The following is a 10,298-nucleotide window of genomic DNA, read 5'->3' as shown; positions in this document are numbered from 1 at the left end:
GGGGCCATGTTTATGTTCTGCCTGCCACCCTTTTGCTTCACTTTGTGTATGCTGGTTGTCACACAGGCTGATTTAAGCAGAGCAGGTTCACTTCAAAGTTACTTCCTGGTCCAGGGTTTTTCCCCGTCTTAGCCCCTGGTGTTTGTTTTGTTTCCTGGAGCATGGGTTGATGATTGACTATTTGGGATATAGCCTAACCACATACACAACTATTCATCTCATTTTCCATGTGCATGTTGTGTGCCCTCTGCCACACAAGGCAGCATTTCTTAGGATCCTTGTCAAAAGCCCGGCCTCCTTGTCAGATGTTATCTGGAACTTTAGGAATGTGACTGATTTCAGTGTGACGGTCAGGCGCGTGTGACTGTGTGTGGGTGTGCAAGGGTAGTCCTGTTTGTCACGTGTGTGTTCCTTGAATACAGAGTACAAGTCTGTTTCCCCATGTTTCTGTGTATCTCCAGCAGGCCATGGCTTGGAGGGAGTCAGGGTAGCAGTGGAAGCGGGTGAGGCGAGCACATGGCACACGGCACAAACGCTGAGGCCAGGCAGACTGGGCACCAGTTAGTGCAAGCTCGGCGATTAGCTGCCCTGGATAAATCGGACTGGTGCCTGCCAACCAGCCACCCACTGAATGGCTGGGCCATGCATAGTCATACGCTATGAAAGAGACAGGCTGGAATGGAGTAGAGACAGATTGAAATGGGCATTCGACCCAGAATGACAACTCTTTGTTTTTGTCATTGGACAACCCTGGTCTTATTTAGGCCTAAACGTCCCTGGTTGTTTTGGTTTTGGGCACCGGGCTCTCTGTGTTTGTATAAGGACCTTTAAAGTGCTGTGGAGACATTTTTTACAATGACTAGGGAAGTTTTGGCCTGTTGTCAGGGGTTCCCTCTTCACACCAATATGTCCATAAATCAGAATTATTTGCCATCCACAAACCTGGCAGTTCTTCAGGCTTAGGAGGTCTGTTATGTGCAAAGGTTATGACAGCCATAAATGTTGAATATTGCTCCCTATTAGTGTCTTCCTCCTGAGACAGACAGAATTACCTTATGGGCTATGCAGAAACAATTTGGGTGTAATATGGAATAGATTATCACTTTAAGAAGCTGTTACGGTGGTGTTGTTTTCATCCACTGACCCGCTGTTGTTTAGAACTTAATTTTCCACAAAGGGCGTAGTTCTCATTCGTTTACACCCCCTTTTCATCCCTGCTCTTCTGTCCCACAGAGACGGCAGCGAGTCCTGCGAAGGATAACTACAGGATGAACCGCTACAAGAACAAAGCCTTGAACCTGGAGGAGATGCGGCGTCGCCGGGAGGAGGAGGGCATCCAGCTCAGGAAACAGAAGCGGGAGCTGCAGGTTGGACACTCTGCTGTCTGCTCCACATCCCACACTTATCTACTCCACTGCTTTTTCTACCCCTTCTCCTTTGCATCCTTTCCTACCCCCTTCTCCCTTGCATCCTTTCCTACCCTTTTTCTTGTCCTACTCCTTTATGTGCCATGATACTCGCCCCACCCCTCCTCCTCTACTTTATTGCCTTAAAGGAATTATCCGGAGTAAAATGCACTTTAGATCAATTTACGGATGATTAGGAGTACATGCGTTGAGTTGACATCAAAATCATGTAATTCGGATGTGTTTTGAGAAAGTTCGATTTTACCGTTTTTTGTTCAAAACTCGTAGCCTGGAAGTGCTAACGGAAGTCCGGAAAGGTACTGGCTTGATGAAATTCATTCTGGACTCTCTATCCGACCACATAAAGACCTCGGGATACTTCGGTTTGGCTTTAGGGACCCTCTACTCACTACCACGTAAGTGTAATGGTGTTTGGAACTGTAGAAGAGGTATAAAAATAGCGTTTTGTAGCGGCAAAATGACATGCCCTGGTCACTTCCAAACGAGTTTTGACTAAAAACGGTAAAATCGAACTTTCTCAAAACACATCCGAATGACATGATTTTGATGTCAACTCAACGTATGTACTCCCAATCATCCGTAAATTGATCTAAAGTGCATTTTACTCCGGATAATTCCTTTAAGATTCCCTCAAAGGTTCAAGATTCATTTACTGTTAGACCTCATTATATGTCATTTTCCTACCCCCTTCTCCCATCCTCCCTTTCCTACCCCTTCTCCCATGCATCCTTTCCTACCCCCTTCTCCCTTGCATCCTTTCCCCTTCTCCCTTGCATCCCTTCTCTCCCCCCCTTCTCCCTTGCATCCTCTCCTACCCCCTTCTCCCTTGCATCCTCTCCTACCCCCTTCTCCCTTGCATCCTTTCCTACCCCCTTCTCCCTTGCATGTGCATCCTTTCCTACCCCCTTCTCCCATGCATCCTTTCCTACCCCCTTCTCCCTTGCGTCCTTTCCCACCCCCTTCTCCCATGCATCCTTTCCCACTGCCTTCTCCCATCCTCCCTTTCCTACCCTCTTCTCCCTTGCTTCCTTTCCAATCCCTCTTCCTTGCTCCCTTTCCTACCCCTTTTATTTGCCATTATATTCTTCCCCACCTCTCCTCCTTTACTCTATTGCCTTGAGATTCCCTCGAATACTCAAGGATAAATAACGATGATGGGTTGACCCGACCGTTCATTCTGTCTTCATCTATGACTTTCTCTCATCAGCTCCCACTCCATCTCGGCTTGCTCTGTAGGCTTGGCAGAGTTGTTGTTTGTTCACGTTTGCTGTGCCATGTGGTTTTGTAGGAGTAGTTTCATACATTCCTTTCTTTCTCTCTCCCCCCCCCTTTCTTTCTTGTGCTGCAGCTTTTCAAAAGGAGAAACGTGGAGCTGCTGAACGAGGAGGCAGCCACGTTTGAATCTCCCCTCATGGACCCGTTCTTTACATCTGCCTCCACCCCGGTGAGTGGAAGCCTTAGGAATGTCCAAAGCTCCTCTTAGCGATAGTAGTGCAGCGCTTCTTGCTAACTACTGCAAGACGTGGATCCTGTCGGGGAGGGTCCACACCCTCATCTCAGTCTGCCATTCACACAAACAAATGTAATTGGTTGCTTGGAAGGCTGAGTCATTTTGAAAGCATCCAAAAGGGATGATGCGACTGGCGGGGCCCACACCCTCTATTCAGAGAAGTGCCATGCACACAAAACAAGTAATCTTCAGGGCACAATGACTGTGTCTGTGAATGATTGTCTATACAATGGAAGCTAACAAAAATTTCAGTTCTGTGAGCTCAGGGCTGTTCCAGAGACTTTCTTTTTATCCTCCTCTTCTGGAATTCTAAATGATTGATGGCTAGGATGTAAAGATGAACACATTGAGGAGTCTGTGAAATTGTCCACAGCATGTTGATCAGATTCACATTAGTTACACAGTGCACACATGCTGTCAACCCAATGCAGCTAAACGCTGAGGCTTGCGTAAGTTCAGCCTGAGGCGTTTCCTGATGGGGTTTATTGGAATCAGATGTTTTCATCCTGTCTTTCTCTCTCGGTGTCCAGGATGGAGTCATCACAAGAGACATGGTGGAGATGCTTTTCTCCGACGACCCAGAACTCCAGCTAGCCACAACACAGAAGTTTAGGAAACTACTATCCAAAGGTCAGCCACAGCCCCTCTCATTTCTTGCACACTCATCACTGGGATTCTGTGTGTCTTGCTTTTAGAGTTTTTAAAAAAGGGTTACTTCTTAGCTAAATTATAGCCAAATAAATATCTTGGCAAATGTGTAATTTCTGTAATGATGGTCTTTCAGTAGGCCTCAAGACACACAGAATAGAATCTTATGCCTTCACACAGAATTTCACCTGATATGCAGCCTTGGCATGAGTTGTGTATGTTGTATGGAGGTATGTGTGTGACTGAGAGTTAAAGTGTGTGTGTGTGTGTGTGAGATTAAGAGAGAATGTGTGTGTGTGTGATGAGACTTCACGTCCTGCATTGTGCATGTTGCCCACAGAGCCCAATCCACCCATAGATGAGGTCATCAGCACACCTGGGGTAGTGAATAGGTTTGTGGAGTTCCTCCATAAAAGCACCAATTGCACATTACAGGTGAGCTTGCCTCCCACACCCCCCAGAACTCATCCAACCCCCACCCCCCCCCCCCCCCCTCACCTACAAATGCTGTCAGTGTTGTAAATAAAGTCCTTCTCAATGCCATGGGTGTTATTTATGCTAGACACATGGAAAAACATGTCCCCTTGACTTTAACATTGTCAATTTTGTATCTGTGGTTTAAAAAGAAACTGCAAACTAGCGCTGTGCAGCCAAATGGGCATCTCTGGTATGCAGCACTTGGAGCAAAGTGACGCCCATGCCCGTTGACTTGTTTCACATCTTGCTGTGTATGCTCAGTTGTTTGGGCGTGAAAAAGGAAAGAAAGAAAAATGTGTGTCTTGGATTTCTTCAGTATCTCATTACTTGTATTGATGTTGTTGTATATGTATGCCATGTGATGGCAAGGAGGTATTTTGACGTGGAGCATTGCTTTTAATTAATTTGTCCTCGTAGTTTGAGGCGGCCTGGGCTCTCACCAACATCGCATCCGGCACGTCCCACCAGACCAAGGTGGTCATCGAGGCCGGGGCTGTGCCCGTCTTCATCGAGCTCCTCAACTCCGACTTTGAAGACGTCCAGGAACAGGTATCGCCTGTCAGATTAGCTCCGCTAAGCGCAGCGCCACTATGGCTTTGATCCACAGGGGCCACCCGATCAGTTACTGCCCAACCACAGACTTCAAACGGCTTCCTCCGCCACCCTTTCCCCCCCGTAACACGATGCGTTGGCCCCTGTGATCTGGTTTATCCACTGAATTTTCAAAGCCTTTCTGCAGTCTGATATCATGATGTAATTATCTGCATATTTGTGGTGATCTTCTCCTAATGAATCTCTCTCTCTCCCTCTCTCTCTCTCTCTCTCTCTCTCTCTCTCTCTCTCTCTCTCTCTCCCCTCTCTCTCTCTCTCTCTCTCTCTCCCCCTCTCTCTCTCTCTCCCCCTCCCACAGGCAGTATGGGCCTTAGGCAACATTGCGGGCGACAGCGCCATGTGCAGAGACTACGTGCTGAACTGCAACATCCTCCCGCCGTTACTAACGTGAGCACCTACTCGTGTCATCACACTCCCACCTCACGTTCAGTCAGGCCCTATCAGAGGTGTTCAGTCACACACACACACAAAAGAAAGATCTGTGTCACACCAGCTGTGTAGCTGTCAGATTGAGACAGGTTGTCAGATCTCAGTTACTTGGATGTTATATGACTTGGTGTCTGTGAATGAGTGTGTGTGTGTGTGGGGAGGACATCGTTTTGCAGAAAGTGGTGATAGAACCTTAAGCGTGGCTCTGTGTGTGTTTTTCCTCAGACTGCTGACCAAATCAACCAGGCTGACCATGACCAGGAATGCTGTATGGGCCTTGTCCAACCTCTGCAGAGGCAAAAGCCCGCCGCCTGACTTTGAAAAGGTGCCTGGATAAACCTTTACCTGTCAATGGTTACACTTAAGGATCTAAGATTTTCTAGGATTTTCTTTATGGATTGTTTAACTCTATATTGGCTCCGTCCTTCACTATTTAAGCCAACAATTACTCCACAATTCTACCAAACTCTCTTGTGGAATACATTTTTATAAGTATATATACTCTTTTGATCCCGTGCGGGAAATTTGGTCCCTGCACACACTCAGCACACAGTGAACACACAGTGAGGTGAAGCACACACACTAATCCTGGCGCAGTGAGCTGCCTGCTACAACAGAAGCGCTCGGGGAGCAGTGAGGTGTTAGGTGCCTTGCTCAAGGGCACTTCAGCTGTTCCTACTGGTCGGGGTTCGAACTGGCAACCCTCCGGTTACAAGTCCTAAGCGCTAACCAGTATTCTATACCTTAGAAGTGACCGCTCTTATGTCCCCTCTCTCATGCTGCGCTGTGTCGCCCCCTGCAGGTGTCCCCGTGTCTGCCCGTGCTGTCACGCCTGCTCTTCAGCAGCGACATTGACCTGCTGGCCGACGCCTGCTGGGCTCTGTCCTATCTTTCGGACGGGCCCAACGAGAAGATCCAGGCCGTCATCGACTCTGGTGTCTGCCGGAGACTGGTGGAGCTACTCATGTGAGTAGTAGTAGGTGGTGTGTGTGTGTGTCTGTGTGTCTGTGTGTGAACGTGGCACAGAAACATTAAGGGGTATTGGGTGGCACGACAAGATACGGCGCAAAAATAGCTGAAAATAGCTTTATCCTTATTTGCCACCATAGTGGATTTATGGGCAAAGTAGCAGTATTTGCGTGTGGGCTTGAGTGGGCCTCACCCTGGGGGTAGGCTCTCATGTCATCACAGGTGATAAATCTGAGACTCCTGCATAGGTTGCATACTGTGCATATACGTGATGGACGGTCTGTTGCGCTGGAGGGGGTTAGAGGGTAGAGGGGGTCACTGTTCTAGCTCATATCCGTTCTGTCTTTTCTGTTGCAGGCACACAGACTACAAAGTGGCCTCACCTGCATTGCGAGCTGTGGGGAACATTGTCACCGGCGATGACATTCAGACTCAGGTGAGACACAGTGGAAGTAGAAGTTTTGTCTATCACCTGCAGCTGTTGGCACTCTTGATTGATCCTCAAGGGGAAATTCAAGAGTCAGTCTTGTTGGCCAGTGAGTTCACGTTTCCCATAACCATGGAAGGAACTGAGGGCTTGTGTTGCTACTACTTCTCCCGACACCTAGTCCTCACTTTAACTCCCGCTCTGCACCCCCGTAAGCACCACAGCTCCTCCGGGATGTTTACGTGAACCCTACCAGCATTCCGTCGTATTGCAAGCAGCTGATTCCTTGTGTACACAAGTTTGTTGCTGCTGGAGAATTGTAATAGATCCATATCCATAGGATAGAATGAAAACACTCCTCAAAGTGCGTAATCCAAAAAAGTTGCGAAGTAAAAAGTAAACAAAAGACGTTAGGAAAAAAGACACGGCGCTACCAGGCTGCCTCTCTCGACGGCGCCGGAACCGGAAAGTAACTCTAATTTTGTGTGATTTCACATTTTATTATGCACTTTTGGGAAATATTTTCTCTTATGGGTTGTGGTGCATCAAGAGTGGAGTTCCTTCTTAGCCTGGGGCTTATTCCAGCCAGGTATTGGGTTTTGTGACCCAGTTTTTGTTTTCTCAGTAAGTGGTAGATAACTTAGTATTTTTTTTTTTTTTTTAAATATGGAGAATGACCCTTTTAATTAGCAGTTTGCTCTGGTTCCTTGCAGGTGGTGCTGAACTGCTCGGCCCTGCCCTGCCTCCTCCACCTCCTGAGCAGCGCCAAGGAGTCCATCAGGAAGGAGGCCTGCTGGACCATCTCCAACATCACAGCAGGGAACAGGGTTCAGATCCAGGTAAGCTCTTTCCATCGAGCAGGCACCCCCTCCTCTTTCACTGGTTCTCCTCTGCCCCTTGCTCCCCATGTTTTTTCTGTAGGGCAGTAAGTAAAACGAGAAGCTTACTGTGCCAGGGCGATAGGATTTTTCTCCCCAGAAGCATAAGAGCGGTGCAAATATATAAGAACGTGCCTTGGGTGAAACCGATCTGCTGAATACGTTTTGATTAATATCAAATGAGGTTCAGTAAAGTTAAGATGAGTTGTGCATGACTGCACAGACAAGGCCTGTGTAGTGAAGTATTTATACTGCACACGTGTGAGTGCTATGCAGCTCACCGTGCGAGAGATCTCGGAGGATTACATGTTGCTTAAGGACAGAGGAAATATAATTAGCTCACTTCACCGGCATGTATGGAAGTATGTGGGTGCAGCCTGCAAACCATGTTGATGTGTAAGTAGCCACTCACTCTGTTTTTGTTTTCTGCTCTTTCCTCTTGTGTCTCTAGACCGTAATAGATGCAAACATCTTCCCCGTGCTCATCGACATCCTGCAGAAGGCCGAGTTCCGCACCCGGAAGGAGGCGGCCTGGGCCATCACCAACGCCACCTCAGGGGGAACCGCTGACCAGATCAGGTCAGTTTGGAACACAGTCAGGAACCCTGAGTAGTGGGTGGAACCAGAGAATGTGGAATAGAACTAGTGTTTTCGTGGCCAAGTGATTGATGAGGAAGTAGAGCATCATACTATACTAGTGGATGAATATTGCCGCCAAGTCACACTTCACTTACATGTGTCATTCTCAGTCAGAGCTCCATTTTCCTAGATGATGTTTTACAACTTTTAAACAGAAGTGTACTCATAATTTGACACTTCGCTAGAATATAGCAGTAGTCTTGCCACAGCAAAGTAGTTCATCGGTACAGGTACTAAATTTTCCATTCAATTCATAAGTATTTTTTTTTTAAGATGCTGAAGTTGATCTACTATGCACAAGTAAAACAGGTGGTAGCCAAAGATACCCATAAATTGTTAGTTAATTATGTACCCATAAATTGGTTGTTATTAATAGTTTGTTAATGCACCAAGATCACATTGGAAATTCAAGTCACACAGTCCAAGCGAGTCCTTGAGATTTCTCCCCTGAGTATCTCTTTCCGTCAGATCTTAAAAAGACAGATCAGCCAAACTACTCCCAAAACATAATCGCTTACAGCAGCTTTAATGTTGCCAAAGTCATCTCATCTGTTCTTAGTTGGGCTGGTATGTTTGAGGAGCCTTGCCCCAGTGATCCACATGCTCACAGGGGTATGGGACCAGGGTGGGCTGGGTAAGAGGCTAATCTTGGAGCCCGAACAGTGCGAGAGGCCTGCTGACAGTGAAACGTTTTCCCCGGATCGAGTTACGCCGCCGTGACCTAGCCTCTGCGGAAACGTTTTTGCTCGCTGCGGATTTCCACTCGGTACACTGGCGGTGCTGCAGCTTGGCCCTCGCACACTCCATTATGCGAAACCGCAGAGAATGACTGTCACACTTTTAAAACCATGTTCTGTTACCCAATGTACTGAGGGAGGCCTTAGGAAAGTCATTTTTTATGAAATGCACATTTATGCCATAAAAGTTGTCATTTAATATGCCGTTTATCATGCGTTGGAAATATGGTTTATGGCTGAATCATAGTGCTCATTAAATTGTATTGCGGTCTGAATGTTAAGAGGGTCTTTTGAATAGACAATGAATGCATTGGATCATCTTCTAACCACAGATATGAGCTTGGAAAGAGTATGTTCTGTAAATGTCATAACTGAGTACAATAGCACATGTCTCTCTCTCTTTCTCTCTCTCTTTCTCTTTCTCTTTCTCTTTCTCTTTCTCTTTCTCTCTCTTTCTCTTTCTTATGGTTGACTATTCATATTTCTCACTGTCATAACCAAACACATCCACACTCTAACCCACTCTCCTCTTCTGCTCCTCAGATACCTGGTGAACCTGGGTTGCATTAAGCCCCTCTGTGACCTACTGACGGTGATGGACTCTAAGATCGTGCAGGTGGCCCTGAATGGCTTGGAGAATATCTTGCGGCTGGGGGAGCAGGAAGCCAAGCAAAGCGGCACTGGCATCAACCCCTACTGCGGCCTCATCGAGGAGGCCTATGGTACGTACGTACACACACACACACACACACACACACACACACACACACACACGCTTACACAAACACGTGGTTTTGACTCGGCAGGCTTAAGGATATTAAACTCTGCATGCACTTTGGATGTGTGTGTGTGTGTGTGTCATGAAGACATTTGAAACAAGTAATCCCTTGTTCAGATTTGTAGATGTTCTGTTGATTTCAGCTGGTTGCTGTGCTCAATATTGTATTGCCCTCACATCCTCTAAGCGTCCACTGAATGCCCTTGTTTCTTCAGGACTGGACAAGATTGAGTTCCTGCAGAGCCATGAGAACCAGGAGATCTACCAGAAGGCCTTCGACCTGATCGAACACTACTTTGGTGTGGAGGAGGAGGACGCCAACCTTGCCCCGCAGGCTGATGAGAACCAACAGCAGTTTCTCTTTGCCCAGCAGGAGGCCCCCATGGAAGGCTTCCAGCTATAACACCCCCCTTCCTTCTTCACTCTGATCCCCCTTAGATATCCAGCCCTGTTTCCCCTGTGTATTCCCTGATCAATCAGAGCTGTGCGGAACATAGAACCGTGCGGCTGGGCCGAGGGCAGAACCGAAAGAGAACCTAGCAGCGCCCCATTACTATCAGATACACACAGAAGCAAAAGGGGGTATAAACCCTTTGTCCTCCCCCCTTATGGCTAGGTCAGAGACTTGTTCAGAGGAAGAATATCACTGCTGAAACCAGAAATTCTTTCAAGTTTTATTTAAGGTCTTTTTAGATCAATTTTTAATTTAATTTATGTTTTTTTTTTTTTTTTGTGGGCCCGTGCAGTTAAACTTTCAAAGCACCCCC

At 47.1% G+C, this 10,298-nt stretch overlaps 1 protein-coding gene across 1 annotated transcript in view; it reads left to right on the top strand.

The window, feature by feature from the left end:
• The window catches only part of kpna6 (karyopherin alpha 6 (importin alpha 7)), an 11,568-nt gene extending 1,295 nt beyond the window's left edge, over positions 1-10,273 (top strand). The window contains exons 2-14 of the mRNA XM_048229035.1: positions 1,234-1,367; positions 2,776-2,871; positions 3,468-3,567; positions 3,926-4,020; positions 4,480-4,611; positions 4,973-5,061; positions 5,329-5,428; positions 5,906-6,069; positions 6,430-6,508; positions 7,213-7,338; positions 7,829-7,956; positions 9,297-9,475; positions 9,747-10,273. Coding sequence (XP_048084992.1) covers positions 1,234-1,367; positions 2,776-2,871; positions 3,468-3,567; positions 3,926-4,020; positions 4,480-4,611; positions 4,973-5,061; positions 5,329-5,428; positions 5,906-6,069; positions 6,430-6,508; positions 7,213-7,338; positions 7,829-7,956; positions 9,297-9,475; positions 9,747-9,934 — 1,610 coding nt within the window. The 3' untranslated portion in view covers positions 9,935-10,273. The remainder of the gene's footprint in view (positions 1-1,233; positions 1,368-2,775; positions 2,872-3,467; positions 3,568-3,925; positions 4,021-4,479; positions 4,612-4,972; positions 5,062-5,328; positions 5,429-5,905; positions 6,070-6,429; positions 6,509-7,212; positions 7,339-7,828; positions 7,957-9,296; positions 9,476-9,746) is intronic.
• Positions 10,274-10,298: the final 25 nt, after the last annotated feature.

The sequence above is a fragment of the Alosa alosa genome, chromosome 20 (assembly GCF_017589495.1).
Source record: "Alosa alosa isolate M-15738 ecotype Scorff River chromosome 20, AALO_Geno_1.1, whole genome shotgun sequence".
Taxonomy (NCBI): domain Eukaryota; kingdom Metazoa; phylum Chordata; class Actinopteri; order Clupeiformes; family Clupeidae; genus Alosa; species Alosa alosa.
The sequence above is the reverse complement of the archived record's forward strand: the minus strand, read 5'-3'. Positions and strand labels throughout refer to the sequence as shown.